General features: G+C 47.8%; 1 protein-coding gene across 1 annotated transcript in view; it reads right to left on the reverse strand.

Annotated features, from left to right (window-relative positions):
* The window catches only part of ldlrad4a (low density lipoprotein receptor class A domain containing 4a), a 62,278-nt gene extending 49,612 nt beyond the window's left edge, over window positions 1-12,666 (reverse strand). Inside the window, exon 1 of the mRNA XM_045709536.1 lies at window positions 12,239-12,666. Coding sequence (XP_045565492.1) covers window positions 12,239-12,338 — 100 coding nt within the window. The 5' untranslated portion in view covers window positions 12,339-12,666. The remainder of the gene's footprint in view (window positions 1-12,238) is intronic.
* Between the last annotated feature and the right edge of the window lie 10,011 nt (window positions 12,667-22,677).

Consider the following 22,677-nt stretch of genomic DNA (forward strand, 5'->3'; position numbering starts at 1 on the left):
GAGAGACTAGTGAGAGAGAGAGACTTACCCAAAATTAAGAAAATCCTCCATGTCTATGAATAGACTCATTGAGCATAGTCTTGCTATTGAGAGAGGCTGCCATAGACAGACTTGAGAAAAGACAGACTATGTGCAACACTGCCCACAAAAATGAGGTGGAAACTGAGCTGCTCTTCCTAACCTCCTGCCCAAATGTATGACCATATTAGAGACACATATTTCCCACAGATCACACCACAACGAATTTGAAAACAAATCAAACATTGATACATTTCCATGTCTTTTAGGCAAAATACTACAATGTGCAATCACAGACGCAAGATTACTGGCCCATTGCCATGAGGAAAGAGCAACCAGTAAAAACAACCCAATATTTATCTATTTAATTATCTTCCCCCACTATACATATTACAACTACCTGCACATTACTATAACAATTGAAATGTCTTTATCTTTTTGAAACCTTTTTGACTGCAATGTTTACTATTAATTTATATTCGTGTTGTGTTGATGTTGTTATATTTGTCTCTTCTCACTTTTGTTTATTGTTCACTTCAATGTTATTGACATGTTTCCCGTGCCAAAGAAAACTCATTTTGAATTGAATTGAGAGAGAGGGTCAGAGAAGGTCTGGAAAGTCCAGAGAGCGAGAGAGAGAGAGAGAGAGAGAGAGAGAGAGAGAGTGAGAGAGCGAGAGAGAGAGAGCGAGAGAGAGACTGGAAAGTCTAAAGAGAGAGAGGGTCAGGGAAAGACTGAAGCCCAGAGAGAGAGAGAGAGAGAGAGAGAGAGAGAGAGAGGGTCAGAGAAATACTGGAGAGTCGAGGGGTGGGGGGTCAGAGAGGGTCTGGAGAGTCGAGATAGAGAGAGGGCTGTCAGAATCCAGAAAGAGGACTGGGAGTGTTGGTTCGTAGGTTAATACAGAGCTGAGGTAGAGATGTAGAGATGTAGGGTTGTAGGTCAGTCCAGAGCTGAGGTAGAGATGTAGAGATGTAGGGTTGTAGGTCAGTCCAGAGCTGAGGTAGAGATGTAGAGATGTAGGGTTGTAGGTCAGTCCAGAGCTGAGGTAGAGATGTAGGGGTGTAGGGGGGTAGGTCAGTCCAGAGCTGAGGTAGAGATGTAGGGGTGTAGGTCAGTCCAGAGCTGAGGTAGAGATGTAGGGGTGTAGGGGTGTAGGTCAGTCCAGAGCTGAGGTAGAGATGTAGGGGTGTAGGGGTGTAGGTCAGTCCAGAGCTGAGGTAGAGATGTAGGGGTGTAGGTCAGTCCAGAGCTGAGGTGGAGATGTAGGGGTGTAGGTCAGTCCAGAGCTGAGGTAGAGATGTAGGGGTGTAGGGGGGTAGGTCAGTCCAGAGCTGAGGTAGAGATGTAGGGGTGTAGGTCAGTCCAGAGCTGAGGTAGAGATGTAGAGATGTAGGGGGGTAGGTCAGTCCAGAGCTGAGGTAGAGATGTAGGGGTGTAGGGGGGTAGGTCATTCCAGAGCTGAGGTAGAGATGTAGGGGTGTAGGTCAGCCCAGAGCTGAGGTAGAGATGTAGGGGTGTAGGGGGGTAGGTCAGTCCAGAGCTGAGGTAGAGATGTAGGGGTGTATGGGGTGTAGGTCAGTCCAGAGCTGAGGTAGGGGTGTAGGGGTGTAGGGGTGTAGGTCAGTCCAGAGCTGAGGTAGAGATGTAGGGGTGTAGGGGTGTAGGTCAGTCCAGAGCTGAGGTAGAGATGTAGGGGTGTAGGTCAGCCCAGAGCTGAGGTAGAGATGTAGGGGTGTAGGGGTGTAGGTCAGCCCAGAGCTGAGGTAGAGATGTAGGGGTGTAGGTCAGTCCAGAGCTGAGGTAGAGATGTAGGGGTGTAGGGGTGTAGGTCAGTCCAGAGCTGAGGTAGAGATGTAGGGGTGTAGAAGGTGTAGGTCAGTCCAGAGCTGAGGTAGAGATGTAGGGGTGTAGGGGTGTAGGTCAGTCCAGAGCTGAGGTAGAGATGTAGAGATGTAGGGGTGTAGGTCAGTCCAGAGCTGAGGTAGAGATGTAGGGGTGTAGGTCAGTCCAGAGCTGAGGTAGAGATGTAGGGGGTGTAGGTCAGCCCAGAGCTGAGGTAGAGATGTAGGGGTGTAGGGGTGTAGGTCAGCCCAGAGCTGAGGTAGAGATGTAGGGGTGTAGGGGTGTAGGTCAGTCCAGAGCTGAGGTAGAGATGTAGGGGGGTAGGGGGGTAGGTCAGTCCAAAGCTGAGGTAGAGATGTAGGGGTGTAGGGGGGTAGGTCAGTCCAGAGCTGAGGTAGAGATGTAGGGGTGTAGGGGTGTAGGTCAGTCCAGAGCTGAGGTAGAGATGTAGGGGTGTAGGGGTGTAGGTCAGTCCAGAGCTGAGGTAGAGATGTAGGGGTGTAGGGGTGTAGGTCAGTCCAGAGCTGAGGTAGAGATGTAGGGGTGTAGGGGTGTAGGTCATTCCAGAGCTGAGGTAGAGATGTAGGGGTGTAGAAGGTGTAGGTCAGTCCAGAGCTGAGGTAGAGATGTAGGGGTGTAGGGGTGTAGGTCAGTCCAGAGCTGAGGTAGAGATGTAGGGGGGTAGGGGTGTAGGTCAGTCCAGAGCTGAGGTAGAGATGTAGGGGTGTAGGGGTGTAGGTCAGTCCAGAGCTGAGGTAGAGATGTAGGGGTGTAGGTCAGTCCAGAGCTGAGGTGGAGATGTAGGGGTGTAGGTCAGTCCAGAGCTGAGGTAGAGATGTAGGGGTGTAGGGGGGTAGGTCAGTCCAGAGCTGAGGTAGAGATGTAGGGGTGTAGGTCAGTCCAGAGCTGAGGTAGAGATGTAGAGATGTAGGGGGTAGGTCAGTCCAGAGCTGAGGTAGAGATGTAGGGGTGTAGGGTGTTAGGTCAGTCCAGAGCTGAGGTAGAGATGTAGGGGTGTAGGTCAGTCCAGAGCTGAGGTAGAGATGTAGGGGTGTAGGGGTGTAGGTCAGTCCAGAGCTGAGGTAGAGATGTAGGGGTGTAGGGGGTAGGTCAGTCCAGAGCTGAGGTAGAGATGTAGGGGTGTAGTGGGGTAGGTCAGTCCAGAGCTGAGGTAGAGATGTAGGGGTGTATGGGGTGTAGGTCAGTCCAGAGCTGAGGTAGAGGTGTAGGGGTGTAGGGGTGTAGGTCAGTCCAGAGCTGAGGTAGAGATGTAGGGGTGTAGGGGTGTAGGTCAGTCCAGAGCTGAGGTAGAGATGTAGGGGTGTAGGTCGGTCCAGAGCTGAGGTAGAGATGTAGGGGTGTAGGTCGGTCCAGAGCTGAGGTAGAGATGTAGGGGTGTAGGGGTGTAGGTCAGTCCAGAGCTGAGGTAGAGATGTAGGGGTGTAGGGGTGTAGGTCAGTCCAGAGCTGAGGTAGAGATGTAGGGGTGTAGGGGTGTAGGTCAGTCCAGAGCTGAGGTAGAGATGTAGAGATGTAGGGGTGTAGGTCAGTCCAGAGCTGAGGTAGAGATGTAGGGGTGTAGGGGTGTAGGTCAGTCCAGAGCTGAGGTAGAGATGTAGGGGTGTAGGTCAGCCCAGAGCTGAGGTAGAGATGTAGGGGTGTAGGGGTGTAGGTCAGCCCAGTGCTGAGGTAGAGATGTAGGGGTGTAGGTCAGTCCAGAGCTGAGGTAGAGATGTAGGGGTGTAGGGGTGTAGGTCAGTCCAGAGCTGAGGTAGAGATGTAGGGGTGTAGAAGGTGTAGGTCAGTCCAGAGCTGAGGTAGAGATGTAGGGGTGTAGGGGTGTAGGTCAGTCCAGAGCTGAGGTAGAGATGTAGAGATGTAGGGGTGTAGGTCAGTCCAGAGCTGAGGTAGAGATGTAGGGGTGTAGGGGTGTAGGTCAGTCCAGAGCTGAGGTAGAGATGTAGGGGTGTAGGGGTGTAGGTCAGTCCAGAGCTGAGGTAGAGATGTAGGGGTGTAGGGGTGTAGGTCAGTCCAGAGCTGAGGTAGAGATGTAGGGGTGTAGGTCAGTCCAGAGCTGAGGTAGGGGTGTAGGGGTGTAGGGGGGTAGGTCAGCCCAGAGCTGAGGTAGAGATGTAGGGGTGTAGGTCAGTCCAGCGCTGAGGTAGAGATGTAGGGGTGTAGGGGTGTAGGTCAGTCCAGAGCTGAGGTAGAGATGTAGGGGTGTAGGGGTGTAGGTCAGTCCAGAGCTGAGGTAGAGATGTAGAGATGTAGGGGTGTAGGTCAGTCCAGAGCTGAGGTAGAGATGTAGGGGTGTAGGGGTGTAGGTCAGTCCAGAGCTGAGGTAGAGATGTAGGGGTGTAGGGGTGTAGGTCAGTCCAGAGCTGAGGTAGAGATGTAGGGGTGTAGGGGTGTAGGTCAGTCCAGAGCTGAGGTAGAGATGTAGGGGTGTAGGTCAGTCCAGAGCTGAGGTAGGGGTGTAGGGGTGTAGGGGGGTAGGTCAGCCCAGAGCTGAGGTAGAGATGTAGGGGTGTAGGTCAGTCCAGAGCTGAGGTAGAGATGTAGGGGTGTAGGTCAGTCCAGAGCTGAGGTAGAGATGTTGGGGTGTAGGTCAGTCCAGAGCTGAGGTAGAGATGTGGGGTGTGGGGTGTAGCTCAGTCCAGAGCTGAGGTAGAGATGTAGGGGTGTAGGGGGTGTAGGTCAGCCCAGAGCTGAGGTAGAGATGTAGGGGTGTAGGGTTGTAGGTCAGTCCAGAGCTGAGGTAGAGATGTAGGGGTGTAGGGGTGTAGGTCAGTCCAGAGCTGAGGTAGAGATGTAGGGGGGTAGGGGTGTAGGTCAGTCCAGAGCTGAGGTAGAGATGTAGGGGTGTAGAAGGTGTAGGTCAGTCCAGAGCTGAGGTAGAGATGTAGGGGTGTAGGGGTGTAGGTCAGTCCAGAGCTGAGGTAGAGATGTAGGGGTGTAGGGGTGTAGGTCAGTCCAGAGCTGAGGTAGAGATGTAGGGGTGTAGGGGGGTAGGTCGGTCCAGAGCTGAGGTAGAGATGTAGGGGTGTAGGGGTGTAGGGGTGTAGGTCAGTCCAGAGCTGAGGTAGAGATGTAGGGGTGTAGGTCAGTCCAGAGCTGATGTAGAGATGTAGGGGTGTAGGGGTGTAGGTCAGTCCAGAGCTGAGGTAGAGATGTAGGGGTGTAGGGGTGTAGGTCAGTCCAGAGCTGAGGTAGAGATGTAGGGGTGTAGGGGTGTAGGTCGGTCCAGAGCTGAGGTAGAGATGTAGGGGTGTAGGGGTGTAGGTCGGTCCAGAGCTGAGGTAGAGATGTAGGGGTGTAGGGGTGTAGGTCGGTCCAGAGCTGAGGTAGAGATGTAGGGGTGTAGGGGTGTAGGTCAGTCCAGAGCTGAGGTAGAGATGTAGGGGTGTAGGGGTGTAGGTCAGTCCAGAGCTGAGGTAGAGATGTAGGGGTGTAGGGGTGTAGGTCAGTCCAGAGCTGAGGTAGAGATGTAGGGGTGTAGGTCAGTCCAGAGCTGAGGTAGGGGTGTAGGGGTGTAGGGGGGTAGGTCAGCCCAGAGCTGAGGTAGAGATGTAGGGGTGTAGGTCAGTCCAGAGCTGAGGTAGAGATGTAGGGGTGTAGGTCAGTCCAGAGCTGAGGTAGAGATGTTGGGGTGTAGGTCAGTCCAGAGCTGAGGTAGAGATGTTGGGGTGTAGCTCAGTCCAGAGCTGAGGTAGAGATGTAGGGGTGTAGGGGTGTAGGTCAGCCCAGAGCTGAGGTAGAGATGTAGGGGTGTAGGGTTGTAGGTCAGTCCAGAGCTGAGGTAGAGATGTAGGGGTGTAGGGGTGTAGGTCAGTCCAGAGCTGAGGTAGAGATGTAGGGGGGTAGGGGTGTAGGTCAGTCCAGAGCTGAGGTAGAGATGTAGGGGTGTAGAAGGTGTAGGTCAGTCCAGAGCTGAGGTAGAGATGTAGGGGTGTAGGGGTGTAGGTCAGTCCAGAGCTGAGGTAGAGATGTAGGGGTGTAGGGGTGTAGGTCAGTCCAGAGCTGAGGTAGAGATGTAGGGGTGTAGGGGGGTAGGTCGGTCCAGAGCTGAGGTAGAGATGTAGGGGTGTAGAAGGTGTAGGTCAGTCCAGAGCTGAGGTAGAGATGTAGGGGTGTAGGGGTGTAGGTCAGTCCAGAGCTGAGGTAGAGATGTAGGGGGGTAGGGGGTAGGTCAGTCCAAAGCTGAGGTAGAGATGTAGGGGGTTTAGGGGGGTAGGTCAGTCCAGAGCTGAGGTAGAGATGTAGGGGTGTAGGGGTGTAGGTCAGTCCAGAGCTGAGGTAGAGATGTAGGGGTGTAGGGGGGTAGGTCAGTCCAGAGCTGAGGTAGAGATTTAGGGGTGTAGGTCAGTCCAGAGCTGAGGTAGAGATGTAGGGGTGTAGGGGGGTAGGTCAGTCCAGAGCTGAGGTAGAGATGTAGGGGGGTAGGTCAGTCCAGAGCTGAGGTAGAGATGTAGGGGGGTAGGGGTGTAGGTCAGTCCAGAGCTGAGGTAGAGATGTAGGGGTGTAGGTCAGTCCAGAGCTGAGGTAGAGATGTAGGGGGGTAGGTCAGTCCAGAGCTGAGGTAGAGATGTAGGGGGGTAGGGGTGTAGGTCAGTCCAGAGCTGAGGTAGAGATGTAGGGGGGTAGGTCAGTCCAGAGCTGAGGTAGAGATGTAGGGGTGTAGGGGTGTAGGTCAGTCCAGAGCTGAGGTAGAGAAACAGACTGGCATACTGTAGGATACAGTATCATGATGTTTTGTAATTGAATCAGACATAAAAACGACTACTATGTTATTAATAAGTAGTCTGTTGGAAATATCCTTCCCTGGAGAGACAGACAATGAGAATAATTACAAATTCAAACAAATGTATCGCAAATGTTTACACTGTAGAATTCCTTATACTGTATACTCTATTCAGTGTCCACATCACTAAGGACTTAACACGGTCCACACCTCAGTGTCCACATCACTAAGGACTTAACATGGTCCACACCTCAGTGTCCACCTCACTAAGAACTTAACATGGTCCACACGTCAGTGTCCACATCACTAAGGACTTAACATGGTCCACACCTCAGTGTCCACCTCACTAAGAACTTAACATGGTCCACACGTCAGTGTCCACATCACTAAGGACTTAACATGGTCCACACCTCAGTGTCCACCTCACTAAGAACTTAACATGGTCCACACCTCAGTGTCCACATCACTAAGAACTTAACATGGTCCACACCTCAGTGTCCACATCGCTAAGAACTTAACATGGTCCACACCTCAGTGTCCACATCACTAAGGACTTAACATGGTCCACACCTCAGTGTCCACATCACTAAGGACTTAACATGGTCCACACCTCAGTGTCCACATCACTAAGGACTTAACATGGTCCACACCTCAGTGTCCACATCACTAAGAACTTAACATGGTCCACACCTCAGTGTCCACATCACTAAGGACTTAACATGGTCCACACCTCAGTGTCCACATCGCTAAGGACTTAACATGGTCCACACCTCAGTGTCCACATCGCTAAGGACTTAACATGGTCCACACCTCAGTGTCCACATCGCTAAGGACTTAACATGGTCCACACACCAACACAGTTGTGAAGAGGGCACGGCAGCACCTCTTCCCCCTCAGGAGACTGAAAGGATAAAACGGGCCCTCAGATTCTCAAAAAGGTTCTACAGTTGCACCATCGAGAGCATCTTGACTGGCTGCATCACTGCTTGGCATCCAACCGCAAGGCACTACAGATGGTAACGCATACGGGGCCGAGCTCCCTGCCATCCAGAACCAACCTCTCTCTACGTCTTGTGGTGTCAGAGGAAGGCCCTAAATATTGTGAAAGACTCCACAGCCACCACAAGCCATAGACTGTTCTCCCTGCTGCAGCACGAAATGCAGTAACCGATGTACCAAGTCTGGAATCAACACGATCCTGAACAGCTTTTACCCCCAAGCCATAAGACTACTAAATACGTTAACCAAGTAGCGGACTATCTGCATTGGCCCTTTTTGCATCAACTCTTTTGACTCATAACACACTACTGCTACTGTTTATTATCTATCTACTGGTACTTCCTGTATATAGCCATGTTATTACCTGGTACTTCCTGTATATAGCCATGTTATTACCTGGTACTTCCTGTATATAACCATGTTATTACCTTGTACTTCCTGTATATAGCCAAGTTATTACCTCGTACCCCTGCACATCGACTCAGTACTGGTACCCCGTGTATAAAGTCAAGTTTTTACCTCGTACCCCTGCACATCACTCAGCACTGGTACCCCTGTATAAAGTCAAGTTATTACCTCGTACCTCCTGCACATCGACTCAGCACCTTGTACCTCGTGTATAAAGTCAAATTTTTACCTCGTACCCCTGCACATCGACTCAGCACTGGTACCCCGTGTATAAAGTCAAGTTTTTACCTCGTACCCCTGCACATCGACTCAGCACTGGTACCCCGTGTATAAAGTCAAGTTTTTACCTCGTACCCCTGCACATCGACTCAGCACTGGTACCTCGTGTATAAAGTAAATTTTTACCTCGTACCCCTGCACATCGACTCAGCACTGGTACCCCGTGTATAAAGTCAATTTTTACCTCGTACCCCTGCACATCGACTCAGCACTGGTACCCCGTGTATAAAGTCAAGTTTTTACCTCGTACCCCTGCACATCAACTCAGTACTGGTACCCCGTGTATAAAGTCAAGTTTTTACCTCGTACCCCTGCACATCGACTCAGCACTGGTACCCCCTGTATATGACCATGTTATTACCTGGTGCTTCCTGTATATAGCCATGTTATTACCTGGTACTCCCTGTATATAGCCATGTTATTACCTGGTACTTCCTGTATATAGCCATGTTATTACCTGGTACTCCCTGTTTATAACCATGTTATTACCTGGTACTCCCTGTATATAGCCATGTTATTACCTGGTACTCCCTGTATATAGCCAAGTTATTACCTCGTACCTGCACATCAACTCAGTACTGGTACTTCCTGTATATAGCCATGTTATTACCTCGTACCCCTGCACATCGACTCAGTACTGGTACTCCCTGTATATAGCCATGTTATTACCTGGTACTTCCTGTATATAGCCATGTTATTACATCGTACCCCTGCACATCGACTCAGTACTGGTACTCCCTGTATATAACCATGTTATTACCTGGTACTTCCTGTATATAGCCAAGTTTTTACCTCGTACCCCTGCACATCAACTCAGCACTGGTACTTCCTGTATATAGCCATGTTATTACATCGTACCCCTGCACATCGACTCAGTACTGGTACTTCCTGTATATAGCCATGTTATTACCTCATACCCCTGCACATTGACTCAGTACTGGTACTTCCTGTATATAGCCATGTTATTACCTCATACCCCTGCACATTGACTCAGTACTGGTACTCCCTGTATATAACCATGTTATTACCTGGTACTTCCTGTATATAGCCATGTTCATTACCTCATACCCCTGCACATTGACTCAGTACTGGTACTTCCTGTATATAGCCATGTTATTACCTCATACACCTGCACATTGACTCAGTACTGGTACTTCCTGTATATAGCCATGTTATTACATCGTACCCCTGCACATTGACTCAGTACTGGTATCCCGTGTCCAGTGCATTCGGAAAGTATTCAGACCCCTGACTTTTTCAACAACAAGAAATACATTACAGGCTTATTCTAAAATGGATTCTATATATTTTTCATCAATCTACACACAATACCCTTATAATGACAAGCAAAAACTTTTAATGTTTTTATTTTATTTGAGCAAATTTTTTTTTTTTTTAACTGAAATATCACATTTACATAAGTATTCAGACCCTTTACTCAGTACTTTGCTGAAGCCTCTAATCTTCTTGGGTATGATGCTACAAGCTTGGCACACCTGTATTTGGGGAGTTTCTCCCATTCTTCTCTGCAGATCCTCTCAAGCTCTGTCAGGTTGGATGGGGAGCGTCGCTACACAGCTATTTTCAGGTCTCTCCAGAGATGCTCGATTGGGATCAAGTCCGGGCTCTGGCTGGGCCACTCAAGGACATTCAGAGACTTGTCCCGAAGCCACTCTTGCGTTGCCTTGTCTATGCGTTTAGGGTCGTTGTCCTGTTAGAAGGTGAACCTTCACCCCAGTCTGAGGTCCTGGGAGCTCTGGAGCAGGTTTTCATCAAGGATCTCTCTGTACTTTGCTCCGTTCATCTTTCTCTCAATCCTGACTAGTTTCCCAGTCCCTGCTGCTGAAAAACATCCCCACAGCATGATGTTGCCACCACCATGCTTTACCGTAGGGATGGTGCCAGGTTTCCTCCAGACGTGACGCTTGGCATTCAGGCCAAAGAGTTCAATCTTGGTTTCATCAGACCAGAGAATCTTGTTTCTCATGGTCTGAGTCCTTTAGGTGCCTTTTGGCAAACTCCAAGTGGGCTGTCATGTGCCTTTTACTGAGGAGTAGCTTCCGTCTGGACACGCTACCATAAAGGCCTGATTGGTGGAGTGCTGCAGAGATGGTTGTCCTTCTGGAAGGTTCTCCCATCTCCACAGATGAACTCTGGAGCTCTGTCAAAGTGACCATTGGGTTCTTGGTCAGGACCCTTCTCCCCCGATTGCTCAGTTTGGCCGTGCGGCCAGCTCTAGGAAGAGTCTTGGTGGTTCCAAACTTCTCCCATTTAAGAACGATGGAGGCCACTGTGTTCTTGGGGACCTTCAATGCTGCAGACATTTTTTAGTACCCTTCCCCAGATCTGTGCCTCGATGCACCTGAGCTCAATTTTGAGTATCATAGTAAAGGGTCTGAATACTTATGTAAATAAGGTATTTCTGTTTTGTATTTGTAATACATTTGTCTACATTTCTAAAATCCTGTTTTTGCTTTGTCATTATGGGATATTGTGTGTAGCTTGATGAGGAAAAATTATTTAATCAATTTTAGAATAAGGCTGTAACCTAACAAAATGTGGAAAAAGGGAAGGGGTCTGAATACTTTCTGAATGCTCTGTATATAACCAAGTTAACATTAATCTGTGTATTTATTCTTGGTGTTATTCTTTTCTATTATATTTCTATCTTTCTCTCTGCTTTTTTGGGGGGAAGCCCTCATTACTAAGCATTGCACTGTTAGTCCACAACTAATGTGACAAATAACATTTGAATTATTTGCAAGACATATTGGAGTAAACATTTTCCCAACAGAAGGTTGATCTATAATCAATCTAAGGACATGTCACAGTCTTCCTCTAGCTCCACTAGACAGCTGGGACAAGGGTCTCTTCTACACCTCATTTACATGTTAGAATATATTTGGGCCATTTGTTCCAACCATGGGCTGCACTAACACACGCCAGGCAGAGTCCCGGTGAGAGCATTAGTTCCCATGCTCATTATTGCAAGGCCTTTGTCCACTGTGTGTTTCAGACAGCCCTAACCCACAGCCCTGTCTGGATGTTTAGGCAAGACGGTCAGGTCTGCTCTGCACTGCAAGGGGGAAGGTGGGGGTAGGGTGAACCCACCGCCTGCCTGCCTGTCTGCCTGCCTGTCTGTCTGCCTGCCTGCCTGCCTGCCTGCCAGCCAGTCTGCCTGTCTGTCTGCCTGCCAGCCAGTCTGCCTGTCTGCCTGCCTGTCTGCTGTGAATTACTGTCTCTGTCTGACAATATCACATATTCCACCACTACAACGGGATGTAGGCTAGGCCACAGATGACAAAGAAATAGCTATTTCCAGTCTGAGCCGTTAGCTGTAGCCTTCCTAGCCTTTACTGTAGCCTGCCTATCCCCTACTGTAGTCTACTGTATGTAGGCCTACGTCTAACAAACTATGAGACATTTTTGAATGTGGGAGTAGGCCAAGTTAGCCGAGACTGCAGGAGTTTTGGGGAATGTCTGCGCAGCCCCTCTAGAGCTGCAGACGTAATTTGACATGGACGCATAGGTTCGAGTTAGGTTTCACTGAGAAACAGGCATAAATGTGGAAATGTGCACCCAACATAACCATCGACAATATCATTATTAACTTCATTAATATTTTAAAAAATAATACAATCGAAGTCCAGAGTCATTGTGACCTCAATTAAATAATATCCTAATGCAATGCACCACACATCACGTCTGCGTTTTCTTAAACTCAGATGGACAGAATGATCGAAAATAGCGTGCCACCAACCATCCGGTGAATAAATACAACACCGTTTATCTAAAACACGCTCGGGTCGAGAGACTGCTGTCACAATTTAACGGTTACAGGTTAAACCAACTGTCCTGTCGCGCTTTCTATCGTGCGTTGTAACAATAAATGCGCAAATCGGGTTTGATTTTTAAAACAGCTACGTAGTGTCATAAATGCGTAGTTACTTACATATATCCATCCCCTGTGACTGGGATCCAGTGCAGTTGCAGGAACAAATGACATTAGAGTTAGAGTTGATAGAGCTGCCCGGTACCGTTGTGTTTTGCATGGGGCTCGGGAGTAGCGGGACGCCGGGGAAGAGCCGCCGACAGTGGCCCTACACAGGGCTGACAACTTGTACAGCAGCTCCCGCTGTCAGAGTCGGCCTCTATGGTTCCACATTTCTCACGTCATTCCAACCTAGTCACGATGTAGCGATGTTACCTATGGTGAATAGACGCCCCACATCTTGACAATTTTTTTTTGTCCAGCGCCCCTCTCGCATTCATTCAAAAGAATGGCTGTGTTCCGTGCTCCTGGTGTGGGCAGGCTTACACCCCACCCCTCCTCCCTCCGCTTTCCAAAAGGGGAGCGGTTCCAGACAGGCTGCCAGACATGGGGGTTGGGGGGGAAGAAAGCTAGACTCGGAGCAGTGGGGTGGTGGAGGGAGACTGCTGCTGGTGACAATGACAGTGAGAGAGAGCGGGGGAGAGGGGCTGGCCTAGCCAGTGGGAGCTGTGAGAGAGAGGGTCAACCTGCTAGTCCGACTCCCGAAGGACCTACACAGAGTGAACCCAGGACAAGAAGACCACCGCATCACCAGCCACACCCCAACCACTACCCCAACCTAGCCACCCCCTCGTGTTTTGGAAAGTACAGACCCCTTCTTTTCCACATTAGGTTACAGCCTTATTCTAAAATTAATTAAATTGTTTTTTTTCCTCATCAATCTACACACAATATCCCATAATTACAAAGCCAAAATATTTTTGGGGTATTTTTGATCATTTATGAAGAAAAAATATTAATAACTGGAATAGACATTTACATAAAGTATTCAGACCCTTTACTCAGTACTTTGTTGAAGCACCTTTGGCAGCGATTACAGACTCGAGTCTTCTTGGGTATGACGCTACAAGCTTGGCACACCTGTATTTGAGGTGTTTCTCCCATTCTTCTCTGCAGATCCTCTTAATCTCTGTCAGGTTGGATGGGGAGCATTGCTGCAGTCTCTCCAGAGATGTTCGATCAGGTTCAAGTCCGGGCTCTGGCTGGGCCCCACAAGGACATTCAGACACTTGTCCCGAAGCCACTCCTGCGTTGTCATGGCTGTGTGCTTAGGGTCGTTATCCTGTTGGAAGTTGAACCTTCGCCCCCAGTCTGAGGTTCTGAGCGCTCTGGAGACGGATTTCATCAAGGATCTCTCTGTACTTTGCTCCGCTCATCTTTGCCTCGATCCTGACTAGTCTCTCAGTCCCTGCTGCTGAACAACATCCCCCTCAGCATGATGCTGCCACCACCATGCTTCACTATAGGGATGGAGCCAGGTTTCCTCTAGACATGATGCTGCCACCACCATGCTTCACTATAGGGATGGTGCCAAGTTTCCTCCAGACATGATGCTGTCACCACCATGCTTCACCGTAGGGATGGTGCCAAGTTTCCTCCAGACATGATGCTGCAACCACCATGCTTCACTGTAGGGATGGTGTCCAAGTTTCCTCCAGACATGATGCTGCAACCACCATGCTTCACTGTAGGGATGGTGCCAAGTTTCCTCCAGACATGATGCTGCCATCACCATGCTTCACCGTAGGGATGGAGCCAAGTTTCCTCCAGACTTGATGCTTGGCATTCAGGCCAAAGAGTTCAATCTTGGTTTGATCAGACCAGAGAATCTTATTTCTCATGGTCTGAGAGTCTTTAGGTGCCTTTTGGCAAACTCCAAGGGGGCTGTCATGTGCCTTTTACTGAGGAGTGGTTTCCGTCTGGCCAATCTACCATAAAGACCTGATTGGTGGAGTGCTGCAGTCTCCGTTGTCCTTCTGGAAGGTTCTCCCATCACTACAGAGGAACTTTAGAGCTCTGTCAGAATGACCATCGAGTCCTTGGCCACCTCCCTGACCAAGGCCCTTCTCCCCCGATTGCTCAGTTTGGCCGTGCGGCCAGCTCTTCCAGACTTGTTCCATTTAAAAATGATGGAGGCCACTGTGTTCATGGGGACCTTCAATGCTGCAGAAATGTTTTGGTCCCCTACCCCAGACAATCCTGTCTCAGCGCTCTACGGACAATTCCTTCAACCTCATGGCTTAGTTTTTGCTTTGACATGCACTGTCAACTGTGGGACCAAATCAAATTGTATTCGTCACATACACGTGTTTCGCAGATGTTATTGCGGATGTAGTGTAGTGCAGCTCTAGCAATGCAGTAATATCTAACAGTAATATTTAACAATTTCACAGCAATACACAAATCTATAGTAAAGGAATGGAATTCTTAAGAATATATAATATATAGACGAGCAATGTCAGAGCGGACTACAGTAAGATAGAGTAGAATAGTATAGAATACAGTATATACATATAAGATGAGTAATACATAGACTAAGATACAGTAGAATAGTATAGAATACAGTATATACATATGAGATGAGTAATACATAGACTAAGATACAGTAGAATAGTATAGAATACAGTATATACATATGAGAAGAGTAATACATAGACTAAGATACAGTAGAATAGTATAGAATACAGTATATACATATGAGATGAGTAATACATAGACTAAGATACAGTAGAATAGTATAGAATACGGTATATACATATGAGATGAGTAATACAAAATATGTAAACATTATTAAAGTGACTAGTGTTCCGTTATTAAAGTGGCCAGTGATTCCAAGTCTATATAGGGCAGCAGCCTCTAACGTGCAAGTGATGGCTATTTAACAGAATTGAACAGATAGAATCTGTTTTTCAGTCTCTTGGTCCCAGCTCTGATGCACCTGCACTGACCTCGCCTTCAGGATGATTGCAGGGCCTTGGATGGTTGATGTGTTTGAGGATCTTTTTGGCCTTCCTGTGACATCTGGTGCTCTAAGTGTCCTGGAAGGAAGGCAGTATAGCACCGGTGATGCGTTGGGCAGACCGCACCACAACTGTAGAGCCTTGTGGTTGAGGGCGGTGCAGTTGCCGTACCAGGAGGTGATACAGCCCAACAGGATTCTCTCAATTGTGCATCTGTAAAGGTTTGTGAGGGTTTTAGGTGACAAGGCACATTTCTTCAGCCTCCTGGAGGTTGAAGAGGCGCTATTGTGCCTTTTTCACTGTCTGTGTGGGTGGACCATTTCAGTTTGTCTGTGATGTGTACGCAGAGGAACTTAAAACTTTCCACTTTCTCCACTGCTGTCCCGTCGATGTGGATGAGGGGGTGCTCCCTCTGCTGTTTCCTGAAGTCCACGATCATCTCCTTTGTTTTGTTGACGTTGAGTAAGAGGTTGTTTTCCTGACACCACACTCCGAGTGCCCTCACCTCCTCCCTGTAGGCCGTCTCGTCGTTGTTGGTAATCAGACCCACTACCGTTGTCGTCTGCAAACTTGATGATTGAGTTGGAGGCGTGGATGGCCACGCAGTCATGGGTGAACAGGGAGTACAGGAGAGGGCTGAGAACACACCCTTGTGGGGCCCCAGTGTTGAGGATAAGTTAAGTCGAGGTGTTGTTTCCTACCTTCACCACCTGGGGGCGACCGGTCAGGAATTCCAGGACCCAGTTGCACAGCGCGGGGTTGAGACCCAGGGCCTACAGCTTGATGATGGTATTAGAAGGTACTATGGTGTTGACCGGTGAGCTATAGTCAATGAACAGCATTCTTACATTAGGTATTCCTCTTGTCCAAGTGGGATAGGGCAGTGTGCAGTGCAATTGCGATTACATCGTCTGTGGATCTATTGGGGCGGTAAGCAAATTGTAGTGGATCTAGGGTGTCAGGTAAGGTAGATGTGATATGATCCTTGACTAGTCTCTCAAAGCACTTCATGATGACTGAAGTGAGTGCTACGGGGCGATAGTCATTTAGTTCAACTACCTTTCCTTTCTTGGGTACAGGAACAATGGTTGACATTTTGAAGCAAGTGGGAACAGCAGACTGAGATAGGGAGAGATTGAACATATCCGTAAACACCCCAGCCAGCTGGTCTGCGCATGCTCTGAGGATGCGACTAGGGATGCTGTCTGAGCTGACAGCCTTGCGAGGGTTAACACGTTTTAATGTCTTACTCACGTCGGCCACAGAGAAGGAGACCCCACATTCCTTGGGAGCCACGTCGATGGTACTCCATTATCTTCAAAGCAGGGGAAGATGTATAGCTTGTCTGGGTGCAAGACGTCAGTGTTCGCAACGTGTCTGGTATTCCCTTTGTAATCCGTGATTGTCTGTAGACCCTGCCACATACGTCTCATGTCTGAGCCGTTGAATTGCGACTCTACTTTGTCTCTGTACTGATGTTTTGCCTGTTTATTACCTTGCAGAGGGAATAGCTGCACTGTTTGTATTCGGTCATGAATTCCAGTCGCCTTGCCACGATTAAAAGCGGTGGTTCACGCTTTCAGTTTTGCGCGAATACTGCCATCAATCCACAGTTTCTGGTTAGGAAAGGTTTTAATAGTCACAGTGGGTATGATATCTCTGATGCACTTGCTAATAAACTCGCTCACCGAATCAGCGTATACATAAATGTTATTCTCTGAGGCTAACCTGAACATATTCCAGTCCACGTGATCGAAGCAATCTTGAAGCGTGAAATCCGATTGATCAGACCAGCGTTGGACAGACCTGAGCACGGGCGTTTCCTGTTTTAGTTTCTGTCTATAGGCTGGGAGCAACAAAATGGAGACATGGTCAGATTTGTCGAAGGCAGGGTGGGGGAGGGTCTTGTATGCATAGTGGAAGTTAGAGTAGCAATGGTCCAGAATGCTACCAGCTCGTGTCGCGCATTTGATATGCTGATAGAATTTAGGAAGTATTGTTATCAGGTTAGCTTTGTTAAAATCCCCAGCTACAATAAATGCAGCCTCAGGATGTATGGTTTCCAGTTTACATAGAGTCCAGTGAAGTTCTTTCAGGGCCAACGAGGTATCTGCTTGGGAGGGGATATACACGGCTTTGACTGTAATCAAAGAGAATTCTCTTGGAAGATAATGCGGTCGGCATTTGATTGTAAGGAATTCTAGGTCAGGTGAACAAAAAAGGACTTGAGTTCCTGAGTTCCTGTATGTTGTTGTGATTACACCATGAGAACCCAGCTGGCTGTATGGACGGGGACAGTATATCCGGAGAGAGCCATGATTCCGTGAAACAGAGTATGTTCCACTCCCTGATGTCTCTCTGGAAGGATATCCTCGCCCTGAGCTCATCTACTTTATTGTCCAGAGACTGAACATTAGCGAGTAATATACTCGGAAGCGGTGGATGATGTGTACGCCTCCTGAGTCGGACTAGTAGTCCACACTGAATACTTTTTCTCCTTCGGCGGCGTCTTGGATCAACTTCTGGGATAAGTTGAATTGCCCCGGGGGTTGTGAACAAAGGATCCAATTCGGGAAAGTTGCATTCCTGGTCGTAAATGCTGTTAATGCTGATGAATTACCGCCACTCTGAAATCCAAAAGTTATTTCCGGCTGTATGTAACAACACAAAAAAAAACGTTCTGGGCTAATAATGTAAGAAATAACACACACACACAAAAAAAAAATACTTCAAAGTTGCTTAGGAGCTAGAATCAGAGCTGCCATGTATGTCGGCCCCATCTTATCCCCACACTGATCCTGTCTAACAACATTTATAGACAACAGTAAGTGTCACGCCCTGATCTGTTTTCCCTGTCCTTGTTCTTGTCTCCACCCCCCTCCAGGTGTTGCCCATCTTCCCCATTATCCCCTGTGTATTTATACCTGTTTTCTGTCTGTCTGTTGCTAGTTCGTCTTGTTTGTTCAAGCCTACCAGCATTTGTCTCAGCTCCTGTTTTTCCCTAGTCTCTCTTTTTCTCGTCCTTCTGGTTTTTAACCTTTGCCTGTCCTAACCCTGTACCCGCACGCCTGACCACTGCCCGTCTCTGACCCTGAGCCTGCCTGCCGTTCTGTACCTTTGCACCACCTCTGTATTACAGACCTCTGCCTGATCTGACCCTGAGCCTGCCTGTGTCATATTCGTGTATGTTGGTGGCAAGGAAGTCAGGCGCAGGAGAAACCAAATTGGTTATTCTGGAGTATTTTTTATTTTTTTTAAACTCCACAACCAAAGTACAGAATAACCTGGGTAACATAATACCCGTCGCACACGTAACATAACAAAAACAATCACCGACAAGAACATGAGGGGAAACAGAGGGTTAAATACACAACATGTAATTAATGGGATTGGAAACAGGTGTGTATGAAAACAAGACAAGACCAATGGAAAATGAGAAACTGATCAATGATGGCTAGAAGACCGGTGACCGCCGAGCACCACCCGAACAAGGAGGGGCATCGACTTCGGCAGAAGTCGTGACAGCCTGCCGTCCTGTACCTTGGCCGCTGCTCTGGATTATCGACCCCTGCCTGCCTTGACCTGTCGTTTGCCTGCCCCTGTGGTTACAATAAACATTGTTACTTCACACAGTCTGCACTTCGGTCTTACCTTGATTCCTGATAGTAAGATGTTTAGAATAGGGTAGATTATAGTTAACAACATGCATAGACTACAGTAAAATGTTTAGGGTAGTTTATAGCGAAATACTTACTGTTGACACTTACTGTTGTCTACAGTAGGATGTTTGGATTAAGGTAGTTGATAGCGAACAACATCTATAGACTATAGTAGGATGTTTAGAATAGAATTGTAACCTTTTCGGCGCCGGGTTTACTCATACAAACACACAACACCAGTCCAAGTGAAAGGTTAAACCAGCGTATTACTAGCAGGCTTTGGCAGCATTCTTGAGATCCAAAACGTAAAAACAAACAAAGTAAACACTTGTCCAAATCAAATCAAATGTATTTTTATATAGCCCTTCGTACATCAGCTGATATTCTCAAAGTGCTGTACAGAAACCCAGCCTAAAACCCCAAACAGCAAGCAATGCATGTGAAAGAAGCACGGTGGCTAGGAAAAACTCCCTAGGAAAAACTCCCTAGAAAGGCCAAAAACCTAGGAAGAAACCTAGAGAGGAACCAGGCTATGAGGGGTGGCCAGTCCTCTTCTGGCTGTGCCGGGTGGATATTATAACAGAACATGGTCAAGATGTTAAAATGTTCATAAATGACCAGCATGGTCAAATAATAATAATCATAGTAGTTGTCGAGGGTGCAACAAGCACGTCCGGTGAACAGGTCAGGGTTCCATAGCCGCAGGCAGAACAGTTGAAACTGGAGCAGCAGCACGGCCAGGTGGACTGGGGACAGCAAGGATTCATCATGCCAGGTAGTCCTGAGGCATGGTCCTAGGGCTCAGGTCCTCCGAGAGAAAGAAAGAAAGAGAGAATTAGAGAGAGCATATTTAAATTCACACAGGACACCGGATAAGACAAGAGAAATACTCCAGATGTAACAGACTGACCCTAGCCCCCCGACACAAACTACTGCAGCATAAATACTGCAGGCTGAGACAGGAGGGATCAGAAGACACTGTGGCCCCATCCGATGATACCCCCAGACAGGGCCAAACAGGCAGGATATAACCCCACCCACTTTGCCAAAGCACAGCCCCCACACCACTAGAGGGATGTCTCCAACCACCAACTTACCGTCCTAAGACAAGGCCGAGTATAGCCCACAAAGATCTCCGCCACGGCACAACCCAAGGGGGGGGGTGCGCCAACCCACCAGTGGATCTATTGAGGCGGTAAGCAAATTGAAGTGGGTCTAGGGTGGCAGGTAAGGTAGAGGTGATATGATCCTTGACTAGTCTCTCAAAGCACTTCATGATGACAGAGGTGAGTGCTATGGGGCGATAGTCATTAAGTTCAGTTACCTTTGCCTTCTTGGGTACAGGAACAATGGTGGCCATGTTGAAGCATGTGGGGACAGCAGACTGGGACAGGGAGAGATCAGGTAATTTGGTGTATAACCTTGAGTCTTTTTTTGGTTCTGTGTCTTTTCCTCATCTCTTATCTTTCTCTCAGCCCCTTTGAACATCCAGACACATGGATGGATGGATGGATGGATTCATATATTAATGAGTGGATGGATGGATGGATGGATGGATGGATTAATACATGAATGGATGGATGGATGGATTAATACATGAATGGATGGATGAATGGATGGATGGATGGATGGATTAATACATGAATGGATGGATGGATGGATTAATACATGAATGGATGGATGGATAGATGAATCAGCTTCAGACCCAACAGCACTGATGAGAATGATTTAAAAACAGTTTAACTAGTCTCTCTCACAGACTCATGTCGCTCTGTAAATAAAAAACTGAAATGTATCCACTAAGTCTCTCTGGATAAGAGCCTCTGTTAAATGACTCACTACTGTAAGTCTCTCTGGATAAGAGCCTCTGCTAAATGACTCACTACTGTAAGTCTCTCTGGATAAGAGCCTCTGTTAAATGACTCACTACTGTAAGTCTCTCTGGATAAGAGCCTCTGTTAAATGACTCACTACTGTAAGTCTCTCTGGATAAGAGCCTCTGTTAAATGAATCACTACTGTAAGGCTCTCTGGATAAGAGCCTCTGTTAAATGACTCACTACTGTACGTCTCTCTGGATAAGAGCCTCTGTTAAATGACTCACTACTGTAAGTCTCTCTGGATAAGAGCCTCTGTTAAATGACTCACTACTGTAAGTCTCTCTGGATAAGAGCCTCTGCTAAATGACTAAAAAGTAAATGTAAGGAGACTACCATTTAAATATGGTTTTTTTTTTTTTTTTACATGCAGAAGCCACCAGGGGGAAGCAGAGAGTCAGAAACGCTTGAGTCCAGTCAGATTCTAAGAGTACAGGGGAGGATGAATCATAGGACAAGGAGGACATCTGAAGATCTAAAGTAGCTCTTCGGGACTGAAAAGTTCATTAATGAAGTGGGTCACCATGGAGAGGTCAGAGGTCAGACAGAGAGACTCACCTTGTCACAGAAGATCCTGATCTGAGCGTAGGCTCTGTGGAGGGGCTTGTTGCTGCGGTTGTTGTAACTGTAGGTGTCAATCTGGATCATCAGAGGAAAGACCCTTCACCCCCTTCTGAGACGAGAAGTCTGTACTCAGACAGTTAATAAAACCTATATCTCAGTTGGGAGACCTTCAAAATACAACATCATATTTCATATTGACTAAATATCAAACTTTACAAAGCATGGGAACCAAATGACTACATGTTGTTACGTAAGAATAGGGCCAGCTCCCACTGTTCTATGGCTGTGGTGTCTCATACCAGGTAGTCAGCCTGCGTTAGTAAGGCATTTATCCAATAAGGAAGAGAGCAGGACAGAACAGAGCAGAACAGAAAAGAGAGCTGGGATGTGTTGAGACAAGCCATGGGCTCAACAGTCTGTCTGCCTCAGGGCCACAGCATATCAAAAGAGACAAGAGAAAATAGAATCAACTCAAAGATTTATTTTTGTTTTACATTTTAGACTACTAAAACGGACCGGTTTTCTTTTCTCTCTCACAACAGTATTTCCTGAACCACCATGTTTCAACATGTGGGAAAACACATCATTGTGTGTTTGCACAAATAAATAAATGTATGTGTTCTCAGAGAGTATTTTGAGTTTATTTCAATAAAATCTGCCACAGTGTTAAAGGTCTAGTCCACTGGAAGCCAGAGTGGGGGTATAGAGGCTATAACCTCTGTAATAACAGGCCTTGGGAGCCAGAGTGGGGGTATAGAGGCTATAACCTCTGTAATAACAGGCCTTGGGAGCCAGAGTGGGGCTATAGAGGCTATAACCTCTGTGTTCACAGGCGAGTACAAACGGTCCAGCTATGCCCTCTGTAAGGCAACAAAACAGGCAAAATGACAATACAGAGCCAAAGTATAGTCGCAATTCAACAGCTCAGACACAAGACATATGAGGACTGTGAGCTCTCGTTCGGTGTGGTCAACATGAGTAAGACATATAAGCGTGTTAACCTTGCAAGGCTGCCAGCCCAGATGGAGTCCACAATACAGCTCAGCCTTCAACAACATAGTGCCCTCCAAGCTCATCAATAAGCTAAGGACCCTAGGTCTGAACCCCGCCCTGTGCAAATGGGTCCTGGACTTCCTGACGGGGGTCGACCCCAGGTGGTGAAGGTAGGCAACAACACCTCCACTACACTGATCCTCAACACTGGGGCCCCACAAGGATGCGTGCTCAGTCCCCTCTTGTACTCCCTGTTCACCTATGACTGCGTGGCCACGCATGCCTCCAACTCAATCATCAAGTTTGCTGACGACACCACAGTGGTAAGGCCTGATTACCAACAATGACAAGACATAGAAAAAATGTATAATCTGTGTAAATGATGTCATAAATAGGACTGCTGGAGTTGTTTCACATGTAGATAACAAAAATGTCTGCTCTACCCAAAAATTACAACCAACTAATTGCAGCATTACCATGAAAACGGAAGAGGAAAGTGGAAGGGTG

Source organism: Salmo salar, chromosome ssa27 (genome assembly GCF_905237065.1).
Source record: "Salmo salar chromosome ssa27, Ssal_v3.1, whole genome shotgun sequence".
In the NCBI taxonomy this organism is placed as follows: domain Eukaryota; kingdom Metazoa; phylum Chordata; class Actinopteri; order Salmoniformes; family Salmonidae; genus Salmo; species Salmo salar.